This window comes from Pleurodeles waltl, chromosome 7, assembly GCF_031143425.1.
Source record: "Pleurodeles waltl isolate 20211129_DDA chromosome 7, aPleWal1.hap1.20221129, whole genome shotgun sequence".
NCBI lineage: Eukaryota > Metazoa > Chordata > Amphibia > Caudata > Salamandridae > Pleurodeles > Pleurodeles waltl.
In genome coordinates, this window is record NC_090446.1 from 1,344,999,444 (window position 1) to 1,345,021,930 (window position 22,487).

Genomic DNA, 22,487 nt, shown 5'->3' on the forward strand with positions numbered 1-22,487 from the left:
TGTATCTTGGAGACATGCAGGCAGTCAGTTGCCGACAGGAGTATAAGATTGAAACGCATGTGAGTGTGGTGGGCCAATGTGGTGTGTCTGTGCTGTCATTACCGGGGATGCCATAGCCTCCAAGTGTCGCATGAGTCAAGTGTGTCTACACAACTGGATAGCTGATGGGTGCTGGTACACCTGTTCCTAGGGGGAATACCTCTTGAGTCAATATGGGTAATTAGGACGGCACTGAAGCCCCCTCCCACCACCATGGTGCTGTGTGGAAATTCCAGGATAAGATTCATTAAGGTTTGACGAAATTACTCACTAACCAGGGCAGGGGCGTAAACACCTAGCAGGTTGAGGCCTTCTCCTTCTATTCTCCCCACCAGGGCAATACACCTCCCATGGGTGTCAGGAGTGACCCTAATAATCGCTGTGGAGAAAGAGCGATAAAAGAAGACTGCCACCCCCCAGGAGTCCCACACAAAGCTGACATGGAAAACCCTGATTTACCTAACAAATGTATTCCCTGAAGAATCAGGACTGCAGGGACTAAGCGGCGAGTGTAGGGCTGGACTGTGGACCATTTAATGCGGGTAACAGCCTGTTAAAGTTCCAGGACATTACCTTGAAATCTAACGGGGCAGGCATTGGCGATTAGGCAGGGCCAGGGGATAGGGCACCCATTAGTCTTGAGAGCTGTCGGGCCGAGAACTATCATCATTAGGCATGCAGGTGTGGAAGATCGGTCGTGCATAGTGATGTGGCTCAGTGGCATATGCAGAACAGATCTTATTAGTAAACAAAACAAGCCTCCCAACAGCCCTCCTCCCCATACTTCTATCCTTGAAGCATCTGTCACCCTCATAACTGTAACATAACCCGTAGACATTAGACAAGTAGGGCGTGGAGTGGTGGACCCCCTCCTAGGATGATCAATGAGTAGCTATTATTCAGTAGAAGATTAAATGAACTGTCAATCCAGACATGTCTTCTCTGGCATGAGAAGCCGGGTACACCCGCAGCAGTGTTGTGACATGTCAGCAACCACTGGTGTGGGTGACATCAAGTTGTAGATTGGGTGAGTCTGAGCAGCGTCTGTTGAGCAGAGTGGATTCTGATGGTGCCTATTCGGCCCTTGATGCCTGAGGCAGGGCCCGTGAGTGCAGCATGGATGTGTCCGAGCCTGAGGAAGGTGAACGAGTCACGCTTGTCCCCAAATCCTGTGGGAGTGGGTCTTGGTCTTGTGTTTCAGGGGCGCGTTCATTAGTCTGTGCTTGGGGGGGCGATCTGAAGGTCAGAGTGGAGCGAGTGGAATGCCAGCTGTGTTGTTCCTCAGTTAGCCAGTCCCATTCAGCCTCCGGTGTATCGATGAAAGCAGTTTTGCCATCGAAAATCACTTTTAGGCGCATGGGAAATTGGAGCATGTAGGACAGGTTCATGGCTTTCAATTTCTGTTTAACCTTTTTTTTGTATGACCTCTGTTTAGTTTGAAGCACTTCGGTGTAATTAGGGGACACCATTATTTTAGCCCAATAATATTAGTTTGACATTTTTACTAAATACCTAAGTATATCTTGGGCCTGACCATCAGGTTATGTTCTGAAATTGCACTGCACAATATGGCAGTCATTGTCATCATTTTTCTAGGTTTTCCTATGTTCAATGCTAGAATGAGTTAGGGAATCTCCATCAAGTGCAAGTCAGTACCATGATTTGACCAAGGTATATCTCATATGCGAATCTGCGTCATCCAAGTCAAAGCCATGAAAGTCAGCACCATAGTGTGATGAAGGTACACCAAATTGCCATTATGTGCACTCGGTACCCTTCATATGTCAATCATTGCCATGATATCCACTCCTTATCTTCCTATGTGTCCCAAGAATCCACCTGATACCAGCCAATGAGATGATTTACCCCAGATATCCCTCATATCCAAATCTATGCCACAATTTGCTCAAGGCATTCCCCTTATGACAGCCAATGACATAACGTGACCCCGATATTCCCATTTGCCAGTTACTGCCATCATGTGCCACAGATATCCCTCATATTGCAGTTAATGCCTTGGTTATATCCATTTATCGTCCAAATGCCAATTACTTGATATTTTCTTTTTTTCCTTAGGAGTTAATGTTAGTGATGAGCACAGAGTTTGACCCCTGAGAGCACTTTGATCAAGAAGATGGAACATGGTAACAGTACAAGTGAGCTGCCTCAAATGGTACACAAGAGCCTTTCAGGGGAAAGCAGAACTGTGTGTTGGTAAAGTTACAGATATTGAGGTGGAAAAGCCTGGGGACTCACCAATGTCTCTCTAGTGTCTGCTGGTTAGCGGCCTGATCCCATCTGCACCAGCCAATGCCACTGTTTCGTTAGACATTATCATCACAATGAAGCCCCTTCTGCCCCCTTTGTGTGGGCTATAAACACTAATGGATAAGTGTGGTCTAGTGGTGCAGTTATCAAATTGGTGTTGTCCAGTCGCCCAATATAGTGAGTTGGGGGGTTGATTTTGGTCTGATTGACAAAAGAGCACAGCCTATATCTAAAACCGTCTTTCTCCACCAACCGGATGTGCTTAGAAGCAGACCAAAATATTAGTATGACACATTACATAAGAGGCACGGAGAGGCACTGTTCAGCTTCTCCCATTCAAGCCGGATGTGTTTCCTTATCTGAAAGGCTGTAGGGCTGAAGCTAGTGACAAGAAAAAAGGTAACACAACATGCCTTTACCACCCCTGCTTTGGGTATGGTATAAATACACAGAGCCTGTAATATATTTTAATTTAAATTTAACCCAACCTCTCAGACAATGGCTATCTGTTCTCTTTTTGTAGCATTTTACACTTACCCGTTTATGGTGGGTGGCGGTGGGGGCCGGACGATCTGGCTGGCTGATTGCTGTGGTGGAAAAAATACAGTGAGTAGGTCGAAGGTGATTTGAGGAGAAACGATACATGATGCGAGAACAGAGTAGAAATCAGAAAGACTAGAGTAGGAAAATAGGCAGGGCCACTGTAATTGTGCAATTTTGCGACTGTGGCTTTGCCACATTTGCCACATAATCCATCATCTGCTGCATATTCTGAAGAATTTATTAAAAATACATTTTGATTCTATCTCAAACAAACCGAAAGTTACTAAAACGTGGTTCGCCAGTTGCTGTGCAGAGGAAGGCCCTTTACAAAGGTTGAGTAATCCCCTTTATGTTACTTACTGCTGTACTTGGGTGTTTAACTGATACTAATAGTGTTAACTTGTGTAAAAATGACACAGTAAGGAAGTAATACTATCACAATAATTTTGCCATTTCTTGCTGCATAATTGGAGAGAACCTAGAGGTTCTCACTACCCACAGCATGGCAGCTCAACCATAGTCATCTTGACTTCAGGTTTCTCAGTATTAATAGCAATGCAGTTTTGGCTTGGTGACAGTACATAGGGTGAAGCCCTTGTACTACTGAAGCGTAAAGGGCTAACTGTGGCCGTGCAAAGATGCACTGAAGCTCTTGTGGTCACAAAGCCTACAAGCTTCTGATTCAGGGCTAGTGCACCACTCCTGGGGTTCACTTTTGGAACCTAATGAATTCGGGGGGTTGTACTACTGGTGCATTACAACTGATCCAATTGAACTAGACCACTGAAAACAATTTGTATAAATGTTTGAGCAGTGTCTTATTGGCAAGGATTTTTGTGATAAACTTATATCTTGCCTATAGCTGTTCTGCAGATGCTACAGCACAATGAAACGTGGACATCAAAAACAAAATATTTTGTGCTATCACTGTTGTATAACCGATTATGTGTAAATGAGGGTAGATGCATCAAAGAAAGAGTAAGTAGGAGGAGGAGCAGAGAAAAAAGGGACAATTAAGAGACGAAACAAGAAAAATGGGATACAGGTGGTGAGATGCTGCTGCATATGTGTGTTAAAATAGAGGTGAGAGAGGTAGCCGTACCACAGCTTGCCCCGCCTACCTGCGACCTGAGCTCTTCATGGCGGTGCTGCACCTCCACAGGGTCCTCCCACGGTTTGCCATCAATGTCAAACTGTGGGGGCTCCCAGCCACTCTTGAATGTGGGTGTGTAAGGCATGGCGTAGTCCCGACCAAACTCCACCCTGCATAGAAGAATAGACACAGATGACTTGCTGGTCACAAAGGCCTCTGAATCATTGAGGTGTCATGATCCCACCATTGATGCCTCAGGACCATCATGATAAACCATGAACGTGACTGAACCAAGCTATCTAAAATGGCTAATAGATTACCTGAAAAACACAGACATGAAGTAAGGGAATGCTCTTGTCTAGCAAAGCTCTCAAGTCTCCCATATCTACACGTGAGTAGGTAATCCTCTCTAAGGTTTTTCTTGACCATCAATTAGTCCAGTTGATTCCATTATCAAATCAGGACTGAGTTCTAAAATGCAAGCGTAAAACTTGGACTAGATAAACTACTCATGCCTAGACCTGGGGAACCTGAGAGCTCTGGATTAGCTTCCAGCAGTTGGCACCTTAGGGATACCACAAAATCAGGAAATCAATCCTCCCCCCCAGAATCTTTTTTTAAATGAAATTGTTTCCCTTTTTGAAGTTGGAACTGTAGGCAAGAACTTAGTTCACCTATACTGATGTATCAACCTGGCCTGCAGTGAAATTAGAAATGTGGTGTCTCTTCGTGGCCTGCTGAACTGGGTCCAAATCAGCAGCCTGAAATATTACTCTACTCTGTCTCTGAGGTCCATTTTTTAGACAAGCCTATGAGGGTGAAAGGTTGCTCTCATGGATCTCTGACAAACCTCCATGGTACTCCCCCACCTGTCCCAAACCTGTATTCTTGATAGGTGCCTTAGCTCGGGAGGGCTGATCATCACAGCTGTAGCTCACGTAACTTCAGGACACAAGGTATGATTATAGGGGGGCACATCCAAGTCCATGCTCCTACTCCCTTGCATGTTTTCCCTATGACTGTGACCCTATTATATGTTTTCCCCACTCCTCGATAGCCATTGCATATTATTCCCCTGCTTTGTGACCCCCTCGTGTGTTATCACCATGCCTTGGGATCCCCTTGCATGTAATCCTTATTTTTCATTTCCTTATTGTATGTTATGCCCAGCCTTGGGATACCTTTCCATGATGTCCCCATGTCTTGGGATTCGCTTGTCAGCTATTCTCATATATTGAGACCTTTGTGCACTTTGTCTCCATGCTATATGTATTATTTTTTCCAAGTTACCCCCATACCTTGGCTTTGTCCAGTTAGGCCCTAAGGACTGCCAGAGCTCCATTTGATCGTCATTCAGGGACTCCTTCAGTAGACTGATGGCTTCCTTGGTCAGCATTGGACTCTTCACTTCCTGTGCTAGCTGAACACCTCCCGAGCTGTCCACCACCTAAAAAAAAGGCACTGACATGCAAACTACTACTTGCAAAAATGTGAATGCACAATCCCTAACCTCTCTGTGTCAAGCTGTTAGTCTGTTTGTGGTGTAACCAGGTACTATGGGCTCAGGTAAGGCTCAATATGTTAATTAAGTGCACATAAAGTACCTACAGCAATCGCTAGATGTGATTCTAAAGCACCCTTGATGATGCTGTGACCAAGTCAACTTGGTGTTTGTCACCAAGATTTGTGCTGGAGCATATTTGTAGGTGCACTGCTCAGCAGCAAAGGACTCTCCTGAATGTGACATCTGCACATCAGTTCCAACAATATGTCCTTGGTACCCTGAGCATCTTTGAAGACAGACAGGCAGAGCTGGAAGATGTGACAATACCTTTACCTAACTGTGTAAGGCGTTGTGGGTGGACGTCCACATGTAAACACTAGCATGAGTGTGGACCCCAGTGAACTCAAAGGGTGCAGGTGGGACTATAGACAAGTGTAAATACTACTGCCCGATGCCGGAAGCCATAGAGTAGAGCAGCTTCTATGGTGCTAAGAGCCTTGCAGATAGTGCTAGAGGAACACTTCACAGCTATAAGGAAAGTATGAACGCCAAGCCCTCTGCTTTTAGGCTTTTCTACCCAGGATAATGCTTATATATTTGGTGTGTTCATATGGTATGTGTTGATGGCGACCACATATTTAACTATGACTGTCACCCTTTTCCAGCTAACCGTCTACTCTCAGTGTATCCCCGTAAAGTCCAAGTCTTGAGACGGTTCAGTCTGCAGTTTGCTTGTTACAAGCAGCCAAAACAGCACAATATAGTCACACTGTGAAAATACTAACACATACATGCACCACAGACAGACAGACATTCGCACGGTGACCAGACAGGACGCTATAGCTCAAAGGACATATGTACACAATGAAAGGACAGATATTCTATATGTACACTGTGGACAGATAGACATAACACAAAAAGCGGTCTATTTCGTACAGCACTTGGTCACCGCCACAGTGGTTTCTTGTGGTCAATAACTGGTGTTTATTGCTACCCAATTCGATGACCCTCAAATGTGGACAGACAGACTTAGCCACACAGTGGATAGCCAGACCTATCAATACTGAAGACAAAGATATGCGCATTATGGAAAAAGAGACGTATTCAGCAGGCAGAGAATATATATGATATTACAGGTGAGCAAATCTCCCCTGAGTAGGTTGTGTTTTTCTTCCGCATGAGATGATGCATGTTTAAGTAAATGAACACCCACAACTTGTCAGCTTGCGAATATTTACAAACGTTGGGTAGGAACATTTCTACCCCCAATATGGTTCCAGATTTATACCTATCAGAAGTAAGTCCATACACACTGTGGCAAAGGGGAGGGAATACACCCAAATTGTTTGGGGTGGGCTATAGGAGAACAGCTTTTTCCAAGGGAAACATAAACAAAGGTTTTAAAGTATGGATGACCTCTTTCTTTTCTTTTATGTTTATAAATATGCAAAACTAAACACAATATAATTACGTGCGTGCAAATATCTCTATATGTGTGTTTCAGAAAACTGCAACAGTCACAGATTCCCAGAATTACGCCTGAAATCTCCTTAAATTCTGCCAAAACCGGAAATGTACTCCAGGTGTAGGCAAAAAAATCAATTTCTTTTATAACAGGCCCAGACATGCATTTACACGCTAAGGGGAGACATAAATATTTCTGTTTACAGACAGAAAAATGCAGGCTAATTACAGCCTGACTGAGAGACAAAGGGGCCCAATGAATAGTTTGGCTTATACAATCATTCTGAGACAAGACAAAGGTGTCCATTTCTTACCGTCTTCAAGGGTGCGAACAGGAACTGAGCCAGTTCTGTTGAGCTGGGATTCACTATGTTTGTTTTCAGCTTTGCCTGCAATGCGAAAAAAAGAAGAGTTTTGTGGCATCATGTCTCTGATGTAAGGCCACCTTATCACATGCACACAGATCTATCCTTCCAAAATGTTGTGATGAGGGTAATTTACATTGAATTGAGAACTATGGGCCTGATTTAGAACTCGACTGACGGGTTACTCATTCTAACGGTGATGAACATCCTGTGTGATGAAATCTAAGTCCCACTATGTCCTACGGAATTTAGATTTTGGCGGACGGGATATCCATCACCATTGTGACGAAGTAATCAGTCAGCCGAGAACTAAATGAGGCCCTATGTTCGTAATCTGTAGGAACGCCTTAACCTAATTACATGTTTTGGAGGAGCGTACCAGAAGATGAATCAATCTAAGAACAAAATTATGGTTGACTTTACCTTTAAAGTTCCTGCTGTGTATGCAGTGGTTGCCTAAGAGGATGTAGGACAACTAGCCTATGATGAAACCCGCCAGGTATGTTTCTCTAAATAGCTGGCGGTGCAGAAGACGAGCCAATAACATGACCACCACTACCTCTTCTAGAGCCATTACTTTTGCTTCCTTAAAATGCATATACACCCCCGGGTGTCTGCTTGTACGCTGACTGGTATCTCTGGAGGTTGATTTATAAGTTAATTTATGAATACAGTACATTTTCAAAAGGTTTATTGACAAGATTACATTAGGTAGGGTTTCTATGGTACTGGGTTGTCCAGATAGGTTATAACAGAGATTCTGATTCTGGTGCGTTCTGACTTTTCTTACCAGAAGGCTGAAGCAGTATTTAAATTTCTGAAGGGCATCAACATACTCCTCGAGGGCAGGAGGCTTGGCTCTTATCGTCAGCAGACCCTCTGGAAAAAAAAGCATACATTGTTTAAACACACTTCTCTGAAACTAAATCACACATATCAACAGTACTCCTGAGGTTAAATCATGTTTCAGTAATCACCCTGAAATGAAATATCATCAATATCCTACGTGAAACTTAATCACCCATGGTTTAAAAGATCGTATGCCCGATATTAGATATATCTAAACTGTGGTTGTGTATTACTAAAAGTGCCTCTACCTTTAAATCGATGTAATAAACACTGCCTCTGAAATTAAATCATATATCAACAGGATATCTTAAATGTACTCACATGTTGTTAATACTAATTCTGAAAATTAAATCAGATTAAATCAAATATTGCTCTAAAATTGAATTATGAGATGTAAGTGTTCCCTTTCAAATGAAGTAGGTATCCATAAACAGACCTTCTAAATTGGAATAACGTATATTTAACAGTCTGTGTGAAATAAAATTGGATAATGTCAACAGGCAAATTGAAATAAAACCACTTACCATTAATTGCCTGTCTGAAATTGGATCATTTAATAAAAATTCCTACAAGTTGATGTGAAATTATAGTCACACACATACCAGTAGTCCTCTTTCAGTGGAAACAGGCTCTAATGTTAATCCACAGATACTGAGCTGAACTCCCTGCCTTGTACTGGCCCCTCTTGTTCCCTGAAATACGTAGACTTAAAAGAATTCCATCGATTTTCCTAACACTCCTTTCTACCAGTGTAATATATTTAGATTGTTGCACACGTTCTTAAACAACCTTTCATTCATCATTTTAGTCCAATACATGTAAATTATATTTAAATAGTCTTCACCCACCTGAGGATGTGGGCTTTAAAACTACACACTATACTTTGGATGTGTCCTTTAGAAGATAATACTGCAGATGCAGCCTCCAGAATTGGACACAATACTACATATGTAGTCTACAGAAATATGCATAATATTCTAGCTGTACCTTACAGACCTAGATAGAAATCAAAATGTGTCCACAGCACTGGACACAATACTTAAAATGTGTCCTAGGGAACTAGCTATAACGATATTCCAGATGTGTCCTATAGATTTGGACATAGTACTCCAGATGAGACCTTCTGAACTGAACACCATTCTCCAGAATATACGTTCAGAAGTACATGAGTTTAGAGACTTTATTAGGCTTCTCTTTTTGGGAGTGCTGGAGCACCTGGAAAGATGATTCAAATATTCAGATGAATCCAGTAGGGAGTTGAGTGATTCGGCCATGCAAGCGCAATGTCTCAGATACAGGGTGCCCTCTCAAATGACAAGATTTGCTCATGACTTGGTCTGTTTGTCACTCTTACTGGAATATCTGAAAAGGCCAATTTGCTGTAACAAAACTCTGTAACCATGGAAATATTAAATAATGCGGCATCTCCAAGCCAACAATGTCCATAGAAGGTACGCAAGTAAACAACAAAATTGACATCCTAAATTGTGTCGGAAGACAAAGTCAGTAGCTGGTTCACAGTGACAGGCACTAGGGTGTCTCCTTCTGCGCGTCTTTCCTGCCTGTCAGCTACAGTAATCACCAAGAGATTTGGTTGGGATGCTACACTGATCTCAAGTGTTAACATCTGAACCTGCCTTATTTTTCTTTGCATTCTAGTACTTATTTGGAGCCAAGATATTTGAAGGGATGGATTTGGAAGATACCAATACAGTTGTTAGGATGGACTGGAAATAGAACACCACATAACAGGACAGCTCAGACTCCTGTATGTGAAGAAATAGTGAGGCGACATACTGCAGACAACCTACAGCGCTACAAGACCATACTAATGACATGACCTGAAACTTTAGTGGAAGGCCAAGTCTTCGCATCTTTCCAGACACTTACATTCCAGAGTTTTGAAGGAAGATAGTTCTACGACATTGGTGCTCTCACAAAGAACAATCTTCTTCTTAGTCAGCAGGGAAAGAACCTACAGCTGGATGCACAAGGTGAAGTACAGTGGATGGGGGGAATGTATGTGTGGATCCCAACCACCTTTGCTAAGGGACAGTGCTCTTGAGACTCTGGAAGACTGAGAGGAGGGTTTTAGGGATAGATTTCTCTTAAAGTAACAACCCAGGTAGCTCTCTCAGGGACGGTGTGACATGATCAGAGTTCTGCTGTCAGGGAGACCACCCCCTTAAAAAGAGCCTGAAACTTTCTGGTGACCCTTGCTCCTAGTGCCTGGTGGTGATTGTTGCAATAGTCAATGTGCTCAGAAATGCCCTACTGGACAAACATCTGCGAATCTGCGCTGGATCACATGTAATCTACTCACCCTAAGGGTCTCAGTGACAACAAACCAGCTTCCCAACGCCTCAACCCTTCACGCAGGACATCAGGTGATATTCAAGAGACAATCCTGTCTGAGAGTCAGAAAAGACAGACCTTTTCCAGATGAGGTTTTGTAGCATTCTGTTATGAACGGAAACTGGCAGAACTTTCTTTCTTGCCAAAGACAAGGAAGTGAACGTAGATTACTGCAACATTCGCAGTGCAGAGGTCTCACGTTGTCTGGTCAGGCAGAAGTAGTGCTTTTCTTTGTATTTTAGTACTTATGCATTTATGTAGCTTAAAGCAAAACTACAATTACAAAACATAAAGGAAAAAACACACAGGGCTGGATCAGCTGCTCGTCTGTCACATGGGACCTCGAGTTACTCACAGGCAATGAGCAGCTCATGTGCGGCAAGTGACTCTGAGCAGCTCAAACATGCCAAGGGGCTCTGAGCAGCTCAAAAATGCCAGGGGGTTCTGAGCAGCTCATGTGACAATAAGGTGCTCGTACATGACATGAGACAATGGGGTGCATAAGTGTAACATAGGACCCTGATCAGCAAATGTGTGACATGGGCAACTGAAATACTCATGTAGTGCAAGGGATACAGAGGGGCTTATAAAAGACATGGAACACTGAGATGCAGAGACATGTCATGGGACACTGAGAATTCTCATGCCTGACTTGAAACAATGAGATGCTCACGTGTGACATGGGACATTGACATACTCATGTGTGGCATGGGAGAGTGAGCAGCTGGTGTGAGACACTGTGGCGCAGATGCATGACATGTGCTCATTCATAAAATGGGACACTGAAGTGATCACTTGTGGCATGGGACACTGAAATGCTCATGTATGGAACGTGACAGTGAGCAGCTCACGTTTGACATGGGACACGACAGTGAGGAGCAGATACATGACATGGGTCACTGAGGTGCTCACGCTTGAAATGGGGCACCGAAGTGCAGAAGCATGACAGGGGACAATGAGGTGCTCATGTGTGACATGAGATACTGATGTTCTCAGCATGACTTGGGACACTAAGTAGCTCATGCATGGCCTAGGACACTGATATATTCATGAGTGACGTAGGACAGTAAGCAGCTCATGTGGGACATGCGACGCTGTGGTGCTCATGTGCGACATGGGACACTGAAGTGCAGAGGCAGCTCAGGCATGACATGGAACACAGTTCTTGACATATGACATGGGACGCTGAGCTGTTCATATATGGGAGACGGCACCAAATTGCTTATGAACTACATGGAACAATAAGTCACGCTTGAAAAGGGGCTAAGATACTCACTGTGACATAAGCGATAATGAGTTGCTCATATATTATGGGAGACACTGAGATGCTCAAGCATAACATGGGACACTGGGCTGCCTACTCATGAAAGGCACTGAAGTTATCAAGTTTGACATAGATCATTAACCTGTACATGTGACAGTGAGGTGCATAACATGTGACACTGAGGTGCTTATGTTTGAATGAGAACACTGAACAGATGCACTTTTAAGTAGGAGATGACCAACATGCTTACACTTGACATGGAATACTGAGTCACACGTGTGGGGCATTCAGGTGCACCCAGGGTCGGGCCGGCTTCAGCACTGGTGGCTCCTGGTACAACAATCCTTGTTGGCGTCCCCCCATGACCTCACCCTCTGTTTCCCTCACTACCACCCAACAAAAGTGCCCCTCACCTCTTCATAGCCCCCCTCTCCCATACATTTCATTTGTTTTAAAGCTCTGGTAAAGGCTGGCTTCACTAATCCACTCAGCTATCCACATGGAATACAGATCTGCTCTTTGCAGCGAGCATATTAACCCTCTGCTCTACTTTATGGCAATCAAAACTGCCACTGAACAAAACTCCAATTTCTCTCTCTAGCAGGCACATTAATCACAAACGTTATTTCGACATTTTTATTGCTGCCGGAAAGCTGGACGTATAGGGAACTCTGCAGCAGGTGCTTTTAAATAGTGTTATTCTTAAACACAGCGCCTCCCCTGAGGTCATTGTCCCCCACACAAGGTCAGCGCCCAGTGCAACCGCACTGGTCGCGCCACCTCAAAGCCGGCCCCAAGTGCACACATGAGACATGGGACACTGATCTCCGCCTAGCTATTTTCTACCTTTCTAATTTTTGGGGTTGTATGTTTTTTGTTTCCACACACTAACAGATCCAGTGCAATCAAAGTATTTTGGTTCTGGCATTTCTCGACCTTCTTGACCAGTTTGCAGCGGGAGCCTTGTCTCCTAATCTTTCGTACTTTTATGCAATATTTGATCATGGCTGACCAACATAGCACTTCACATAATTTATTGTGCAGCTCTTTTGTAAAAGCACTATAAATGCTTCATAAAAAATAAACACATTAAGAAATCGAGGGACACATTACTCGCTGCACCTGTGTTTGCACCCCCAAGAGCTCACATTTCGGTGATCTTACCCCCAGATGTGGACTTCTTGTTCCTCCTGGTCTTTTTCCGCTGGTCCAAGACTTTGAAGGCCTCGGCAGACTTCTGTAGCTTGGACACGAAGTTCTCAATGTCATCAAAGTTATGGTTCAGCAACTCCTGAATAAGGTGTGGGGGTTGAGTCAAAAGGTAGAAGAGGGAGAGTCAGGGTCCAGTCACCAAACGCCATGTCCAACCCATCCATCCAGATTTCAAAGGCTGTTACCCAAACCCAAATCAAGCAATCTGGCCAGTGCAGGCTGGTGGTTATTGTGCAGTCACATGTAGACCCAGGAAAGTTTGGAACAATTATCCTAGCTTCCCGACCTGCACATAATGTGTGTTCCTTGGTAAATACCTTTATGTCCCCGGGCCTTAATATTTATTCCTTGAGAATTAATTGTGTGAACTTATCTAATGGTATCAGCAGAGCTGGGCTGACCAATAGTGGATTAATATGTTGACTAATACTCACCACTTCCCGCTCGTTGCGGAGTGCTGTGGAATCCACCTGGTGAGCTCCATCCACTGAAACAGAAACAGAGATGTCATGGGGGATGTTTGTCACTATCACATGGATGCAGGGTCACTCATTGTCCTCTATGACTAACTTACCCACTGCAGTTACACTCATCATCCTTCACCACCCACCTTCCTTGCTATTAAATGTACCCAAAGTAGGACCCATGGCTTTCACCATCAGTTTCTCTATTATAGTTTACGATCACAGTAGGACTCATCATCTCTTACTCATTATCAAATTTACTGCAGTAGCATCCAACACCATATGCCTCTATCATGACTGCATTGCCTCTCAACAGCTTAGAAATACAGTCCTTCAATCTTTACCAAGTAATATATATATATACTAAGAGAATGATTCATCGTCTGTCACCATCAGTGCATTTCACTCTCGTGTTCACCAACCATTCAGGTGATCGACACGATCATCAGCCTCTAACATTACTACAGATAAATTCCTTGTCATCATCTCTCATCAGTAATCTTAATCACCATGGTTAACACGCACAGTAGGGCTCAATGCTACTCACCGTCATTATTTACCACTACAAGGACTGATCCTCTCTCACCATCAGTTACTTTCACTATTAGGGTGGGTTGAAACAGGATTCAGCAGCTTTTCATTAAGACTGGATCATTATCTACAACACCATTTTTGGTGATTATTTTCACCCACTACACGATTGGTTGTCACTCACCATTAAATTTGCTTTATCCACCTGCTCTTCATAGGTGAATTTTAGAGGGGGGCACACATTGAGCCCCAGATATAACTAGTGGGAATTCCTACAAAGGTTATATTTATATACGTGTATATATGTGTATGCATATCTATCTATGTAATTTTAGAGATAGATATATGTACATATACATGCAAAGTCAGATTTAAACACATTAATTAATGACCACTGCATTGCAATGAAAGGTAGGTGGACAGATGCTTGTGTGTGGCAAACTACAATGTCTGTTTGTTATTCCCATGTCTCCTTATAGCACATTCCCCCTTTGTGATGGTGGTGGTGGGGGGGAGGGGATTGGGGTTGGACATATAGGGCTGGAACACAGGCCCATATGGCCCGCCTCTAGAGACGCCAGTGCTGTCACCAAAAAAAATTTAAACCTAGCACCGGGTCTGCATTCCGTGTGAAATATTTTGTGTGTGTCTCTCGGCAGTAGTCGGTTTAATTATGCTCGTCAGTGCATGTTCTCTGTACCGACTGTGACAAGGTTGTTGGTGAACATTTATCCATTCTTCTGTCCTGGGTGTTTGTTCTTTCTCTCCACTGTCCTACGCCTTCTCTTTCTTTACTTCCTCACACTACTCATGTACCCCAGTTTGTCCTTGCCCTCTCCTTCACACATGCTCCGATACCTCCAGACACATCCTTCATAGCCTGACACTACTCAAAATACATCTCTCGTGGCCTAACCCATAACACTATTCCAGATACATCCCTCATAGCTCACCGTTCACACTACTCCAGATACCACCTGCATGTCCTGGCACCCGACACAGTACTACAGTCATATCCCTCACAGCCTGAGCCCTTACTCTTCTTCAGCTAACTGACTCATAGCCTGACCATTGACACAACTTCAGATTTCACTCAAATGTCCTGGCACCCGACACTGCTGCAGGTACCTTCCACATATCCTGGCACCCGATACAGTACTGCATTCACATCCCTCACAGTCTGAGCCCTTACACTACTTCAGCTAACTGACTCACAGCCTGACCATTGACACTACTCCAGATACCACCAAAATGTCCTGGCACCCGACACTGCTGCAGGTACCTTCCACATGTCCTGGCACCCGACACTGCTGCAGGTACCTTCCACATGTCCTGGCACCCAACACAGTACTGCAGTCACGTCCCTCACAGCCTGAGCCCTTACACTACTCCAGCTAACTGACTCAGAGCCTGACCTTTGACAGTACTCCAGATACCACCTGCATGTCCTGGCACCCGACACTGCTGCAGGTACCTTCCACATGTCCTGGCACCCGACACAGTACTGCAGTAACGTCTGAGCCCTTGCAGTACTTCAGCTACATGACTCATAGGCTGACCACTGGCACTACTCGAGATACCTCTCACACCTCCTGGCACCCACAATGCTGCCGTCAAATCCCTCAGTCTCAGTCTGAGCCCTTACACTACTTCAGCTACATGACTCATAGGTTGACCACTGACACTACTCTAGATAGCTCCCACGTGTCCTGATACACAAAACTACTCCAAATACACCTCTCCTAGCCTAACAATACTCCAAATACATCCCTCATGCCCTGACCTCTGGCGCTATCCTACATACATCCCTCATAGCTCCACCTAATCCAGATCCATCCCCCATGTTCTGATACCTGACATACTCTAGGTTCATATATTATGCTCAGACCCATCCCACACATTCTGCTATCAGACTTTACTTCAGACCCATTGAGCATGTCCTTGTACTTGAGTCTGACACTACTCACTACTAGATCACAGGTATACTGACTACTAACCCTACAAAAATAAATCCTACACTGCCTGGCTTTTGACAGTATTCTCTGCAGTGGACCCTACCATTCCATCGCCACTTCCTGTCCGCTCGTTGGGATCTTGAAAAAGAGAGCATCCTGTCTCTTTCTCTTACTGTGTGGGTGGGTCTCCCTCTAGTCCATCACCGAGGAAGAACAAGTCTAATAATCACCAGCATGTTATAGGAGCTGCTGCGAAGAGAAGCTCTGGCCCTCTTACATCAAGTCAATTAAATAGTCATGCACAAGGCAGGCAGGGGAGGAGTGTCCGTCAAGCCAAATCTCCAGATCATCTTCCGCTTCCCTACAGGGTAACTAGAATTACTCCAGGTTCTTGCAGCAACACACCGAGAAGTAGTCCCCTCCTTGGGGAAAGAGTCAGAATGGGTTGACCCACAAGGACTCTGGAAAGCCATTGTAGGAATTAAATAGCATGGGAGATATGCACACTCTTTTATAGATGAAAGACAGTCCTAGTAACTGTCTATTTAGGTTAAATGCTGCAATAGGATAGCTTTTCTGGTACTCTGACGTACAGAGACTTGCCAAAGTGTAAACATTAACACTAGTGCCACGAACACTTCACTGTTGGACGCAGATAAGAGGTAGAAGAATGGGTGATGATTCTTTATCTGAAAGAGTCAATGTTAAACCACTCCTAAACTGGTGGCAATGGTCCCTGTCGAGAGAAATGCCCAGGAGTTTACCTTGTTTGGCAGTCAGGAGTTAATGCCTGGCAGAGGTTGTCCTGCAGCGGTGGTAGAGCATGGAAGGTCTTCCTTTGAGGTCATTAAAAGATGACCCCAATGTTTGCACTATTTAGTTGTAGCCATCATGTAGTCCTCCATTCTTTTGATTGCCAGTAGGCACTCTTGCAATATTCAATGGTATTCTGAGTACTGTGAATGTCAGTGTGGATTTTAGCATCACTGGCCTAGGCGTGAATGCCAGCGCTAAGTGACTCCAGAGCATGAAGCAGAAAAATGATTGAGTACTGAACAGAGCCAACAGAAAGTGGACATCCTATGGAACTCCATACTCCAGGCAAGAAAGGTAATCAGTGAATGTGCTACCTTTCTCACAGAAAGCCTGTAAACCAGGGAATGGTGGCAGAGAGGCATTGGCGTAGCACTTGCAGGTGTCATTCTCCATGCTGTACTTCTGACCCACGGATCTGGATGGGAGGATTGCAGAAGCTGGAAATGGCTTTGCATTGTCTTTGACTTTCTAGTGTTAGATGTGCTGCCTGCCTCTTTTGTGCCTGCCACAGAAGTCCACATGTCTTGTTTAGGAGTTTTGGAGGGGACAGGAACATTAATAGTGGTCAATTTTTTCTAATGTTTTACTCTTTCACCTACAGATTGTGTTTCATCCTCACCTGTGGGTCTCCTCTGGGCAACAAACAAGCATACTATACCATACTGTTCTGTAACATAACAACATAACACAACACAACAGCATAACATAACAGAACACAACACAACAGGTAGAAGTCCATAGGCCAGCTGCCTAAGCTCACCTACAGCCTGGCCATTGCGCTGTTGTGTGGGAACCGTTAGTGATATTGGCCCAGTGTGTGCCCTTTGCTGTGCTGGACTCGTTTGCGTGGCCAGAGGCGTTGGCACCGGGCTTGGTTCCTGTGTGTTTTGTACAGGCTGTACCAGCGACGGGGTCCTCTGTGGCAGCGTGTAGATGTCATTGTTCAATACTACAATCTGTGGAGGGGGTCCCACGACAGCCGTAGCCTGGATTGGAGTGTAGCGGGAAGCCCCTCTTTGAAGAACATCACTGGGCTCAACAGGCTCCTGGTGCTGCTGTCTCCGCGAGTTGTAGGGGCTGTAGGAGAACGCACCTTGGGTCATGTTAGGGGATCTGGCGGGCGATCTGTTCTGCTGCGATAAAATCTCCTGGTTCATCCTAAATGCAGAAGGAAAGGAGGAGAGAAATAGAACAGAAGAAAGAGAAAATATATTTACAAGTAATTGGTGTGGGGCAGGCCTGCTGAGCAAATGGGAGATTTCCCATCAGATGACCTTCCCAGAAAAGCCTGATGGGCTGTAGCAGATTCTACCAAATGTCAGACTTATTTTATCTGAATTGGAGCGAGTCACGTTTGATGCAAAATGAAGTACCATCACTTTTGTTTCAAACCAGTATAAAGTCTGTTTTATACCAAAACTTTATTTTAGCATGATCTATGCTAGAGTCTAAATTATTTTTTTCTTAACTTGAATCAGACTTGTTTTATTCCTCAACACACACAGCATCCCTTTCTGCACCCATTCTCACACAAGGCTACTTTTCGCTTTTCTCTTCACTCATTGGGCAGATGCTCGAGTTCCTTTCGAGACCATGAAAAAGTTCCTAATTTCTGGGTGCTTTCTCTTTGCAGATAGGCTTCTCTATAGAGGAAAGATGTCCTTCGCCTCAACATTCCTATCTACTAGAAATTAAACTATTTGAGTAAGCTTTCTCATCCGCGGTTACTAGACGTTGGGACTCTTTCCTTTATCACACGTGTCATGCATGACACCTGGCTCTTCAGACAGACATGCCAGACGCTGCTCTGGGGCCCGGGGCCAAACAATTTTGCGGGGCCTCCCTTTGGTTTCTGATCCAATGAGTAGTAATTAAGAAAAGGTGCCAAACTACATTTGCAAAATGAAAGAAGAGGCCAGTCTGCTTTTTAATGATTTGAATACATGCTGTACAAGGAGCACAGGCCCCCAAAAAGGGCACGGCCTACGTTAATTAGCCCCTCAGTACAGCCTTGCTTTCAGGTGTCAATTACTAAAAAGGGTGTCAGATGCTCCATGTCAACAGGGACACCATATTGCAGTTCAGTTTTCAGGGGGTGTTTGGGCTGCGATTTCCCCCCAACCCCCAAAATGCATTCTTGGCCTGATAGTCTGGTCTTCTATGCCTTAGTTGATTTTCTCTTCGTCGTTTATATGACTAAAAGATTTTAACTTTTTCATTTTTTTATGAGGAACTTAACCAGAGCTCGCCTAATACACATCAGTATAAAACCTGTTTCTTGTGGGAACAGTGCATCCCAAACCTTGGCCATCTCATCCCTTTTTTTTAGTTGAGGAAGTTAGTGATCCTCACACCCCCGAATCTCACCGACTAAGCTGTGACACATTTTCCAGTTTTTGGTAGAAACTATTCCAATGTAAAACGCTATTCCAGTTGGTTCGGGTCTGCATGATGCATAACTGCCCAAGAATGGAATATGATGTCCCTGATGAAGCAGTTATTTGGGAACTTTGACTACCTTCTTTTTTTCCATCACTCATACCTTCCACCATCACCGTACTTCATGACAAAACTTTGTGCCACTGTGCCATCATCTCACTTTGAATTCTGTTAGCCCTCATTTGAGAATCTAATGCATTTTTGGAATAATAGTGAGGTTTGCTTCGAAGTAATTATACAAACAAATGTAAGTTATAAAACCAAGACTGCAAAAAGTTTCCATGATGACTTAGTGAGGTGGCCATTCTCGCCTACTCGTCAATTCCTCAATGCCCACTGGGCATCTCTTATGGCAACTTGTTTTCTAAAGTCGAAGTCACGCTCTCCTGTTGGCATTTCTGGTGTATTTCTCTACTTTCTTCCAGTCCTATCCTAGTCGAATTTTCTATTCTTTCCTGCTTTCATAGTTTAGAGTTTATGGTAAAGCACTCCAGTGCCACCCATTAAGCTGATATTGTAAAACAAATAACACAAAAAAAACAGAGAAAAGTGTGTTAAATCTACTTGGTTGTTAAACGGGTGTAAGGTTACATTGTTTTCTAAACTGGAGGCAGATCTGTTTTATTTCTCCTGAATTTAAATTAGGAATATTTTATTTTGAAATGGATTTGGATGTGTTGTTTTTACTCAGATGGGTTCTAGCAGATATCAGGTGCGTTGTATTCTAAACAAGGCGCTGGTCTGTATTCTCTAAATATGAATTACGTCTGTTTTATTCTTAAAATGAGTCAGGTCTGTTTTGTTACTGGAGTTGAAACTGTTGCATTTGAGTGAAGCCTATTTCCTATGTGTTTAGTTGCAGACTTGTGTCGCTTTTGTTTCACTATGGAGTCAGACAATCTCTTGCTCTCTGCAGATGTGCTTGTTTTATCCTAAACTGAACTCCCCCCCAAGCTGGTGTCAGAACTGCTTTGTTCTGAACATGATAGAAAAGATGTGATGGAAAGGATGGCAACCTTGCACTTGGAGTTGTTCTGGGTGTGCTTGCTGAGCTGCATTCTCTTCTGCTTTGCTGCCCGCAGGAATAAGAGGAGATGAACCAGATGCAAACTGCTCTGACGTCAATCCCAAGGAATACTCATGCCCAAACAGCAGTGGGCCATGTCCGCTCTTCACAAATGTTACCTTTAAATTAATCTTAAATTAAGCCAGATCTGTTTTTACTTTAAAAGGGAGCCTCGTTTATGATGTTGTAAAGTGTACTTGGATCCAGTTTGTTTTAAATTGTAGTTATGTCCCTAACTGGAATCACGTCTTTTTCTTCTGTTAAGGGAGCCAGATGTGTTTGTTCTAAAGTTCTGGCAGAAGTCAATCTGCATTTCTCTTTTAAGATGAAATATAATCTGTTTATATCTAAATAGGAGTAAGGCTAGTTTTGTTCAGTTACATTTCGTTCTAAATTGTTGTCAGATAGTTTTGTTATAAAGTGTCATGGTTCTGTTTAGTTACAAAATTGAGTCAGACATTGCTATGCTCTCAACTGGAGCAAAACCTGCTATGTTCCTAACTGGATTCTGCTGTGTATGTGTGTTGTAATCTGCTATGCTTGTAATGCATTCTGTGCACACCTCCATTGTTCTCTGCTCTGCTCAGCCAGTGTGTGATGTCATGGGATGTTGCTGAGTGACTGAAGGAGTGTGGCATTTAAAGGGAGTGGGCTGAGCAGAGAGAATGCTGCTCCTTGTAGGGGTTTCCTTATTAAGTAATTTGTACCTTATCCTGTAACCTGTTCAATAAATCTACAGCCTGTATGCTATGTGAAATAGGTACCTAACTCCTGCTTACCAAGGAAACATCTTTAAACACAATATTGTGTTTTTAAAAGGAATATTTTGTGTTGCAAATTTGTGAGTCAGGGTGTTTTGTGTGAAATATAATTTTGATATGTATTTGTTCTAACCTGGAATCAAATCTGCTTTTATTCTAAAGTAGAAAAACATCAATTCTGTTCTAAAAAACATAGCTCTCTTTTGCTCTAAACTGATGACAGATCTATTTATTCTAAAAGATATTGAATCTGTTCTTGTTTCAAACTAGAGTTAGACCTAATTTGCTGTGTAGACCGTGTTTTGCTGAAAACTGAACCCAGATACGTTTTCCTCTTAGCAGGAGTCAGACTTTTTTTTCTTTAAAAAGAAGTCAGATTGGTATTGTGCCTTCACGGGTGTTGAATGTATTTCACAAATGGAACCCTGGAGAGAGTAATTTCTTCTTTGTCCTTCCTGACGCTGCCTGATCTTCCCTGGAGGGGCCCATCCAGATCTACTTCTCACCTGAGGGCCTCTGGTCTCTTCAGGTTCTGTCCACTTTTGAGGTCCATCACAGCACTGTTGATATCCTCCTTTATCAGCTCCGCCTGGGTAATGGGAGAGAGGGCCACAAGAGAACAATATTTGTGTACAATTGAATATACAGCTATAAACCACCAGAACAAGCAGGGAACAAACGGATAGGAACCATCTAGTCTAGCTATCTAGGTGCCCCGGCGCCTGGATGCTAGTCTGGAGAAGGGAGATATGCACTGCTACAATGCCCCTGTCCCCCAGGCCAGTATCTCTTTAAGAAAAGAGACGCTTTATTAATTGTCATCCCCTTACTCCACAGTCTTCTTCTGTGCTTTCCTTTTTCCTGGTAGTATAATTCATCTAACTTGGAAGCAAGAGGAGCTTCTAGTATCCTATTGAGGTGCTCGCTCAGGCATTGTGGGTAATGTGTGATGTCACCATGGCTAGATCTGTGGATTGGGCTGGTTCCTTTGATGTGAAGTGCCTTTAGCTGATGTTCTGGGAAGAAAAAATGTTAATGGGTGGTTGGGTACAGACTAGATGGTGCTAGACGCGGTGCCTGCAAATGGGACTGTGGCAAGGGGGAGATGGAATGCCAGCATGAGTCAGACATTGAATTTAGGTGACACCAATTATCGAAACTCATACAATATCTGACTCCAAAAGCACTGCTGTGAAAAAGCAATTTGCTTCCATGGGTGACTGTGGGGAAGCTCGCCACAGCACTGTCATATCATGGCCGTCATGTCCAACTAAGTTCTTTTTTAAATATTTTTGACATTAGTCATGCTACTGAAGTGAATGTCTGTGTATGTCTGTTGAATGAGCCATTGGCTTGTTCGGAGAAAGAGGGTGAGTTGGTGATCTCATATAGTTTTGCATCCCTATTTGCTAAGGCGATCAGCCCGGAAGGCTGGAAATTGAGCATTTGAACTTTGGATTAATGACCGGCCTGCCCTAGTGGGGCAAAGTCATTAACAT

The 22,487-nt window shown here is 43.8% G+C and overlaps 1 protein-coding gene across 2 annotated transcripts in view; it reads right to left on the minus strand.

Annotated features, from left to right (window-relative positions):
* EPS8L1 (EPS8 signaling adaptor L1) overlaps window positions 1–22,487 on the minus strand; it is a 159,001-nt gene that overhangs the window by 40,782 nt on the left and 95,732 nt on the right. For both annotated transcript variants that reach the window (XM_069200742.1, XM_069200741.1), the window contains 9 exons: window positions 21,495–21,577; window positions 17,483–17,880; window positions 13,391–13,443; window positions 12,909–13,035; window positions 8,067–8,155; window positions 7,226–7,300; window positions 5,242–5,390; window positions 3,972–4,113; window positions 2,845–2,894 (listed from right to left, as the gene is read on the minus strand). In XM_069200742.1, the coding sequence (XP_069056843.1) occupies window positions 2,845–2,894; window positions 3,972–4,113; window positions 5,242–5,390; window positions 7,226–7,300; window positions 8,067–8,155; window positions 12,909–13,035; window positions 13,391–13,443; window positions 17,483–17,880; window positions 21,495–21,577 (1,166 nt within the window). The remainder of the gene's footprint in view (window positions 1–2,844; window positions 2,895–3,971; window positions 4,114–5,241; window positions 5,391–7,225; window positions 7,301–8,066; window positions 8,156–12,908; window positions 13,036–13,390; window positions 13,444–17,482; window positions 17,881–21,494; window positions 21,578–22,487) is intronic.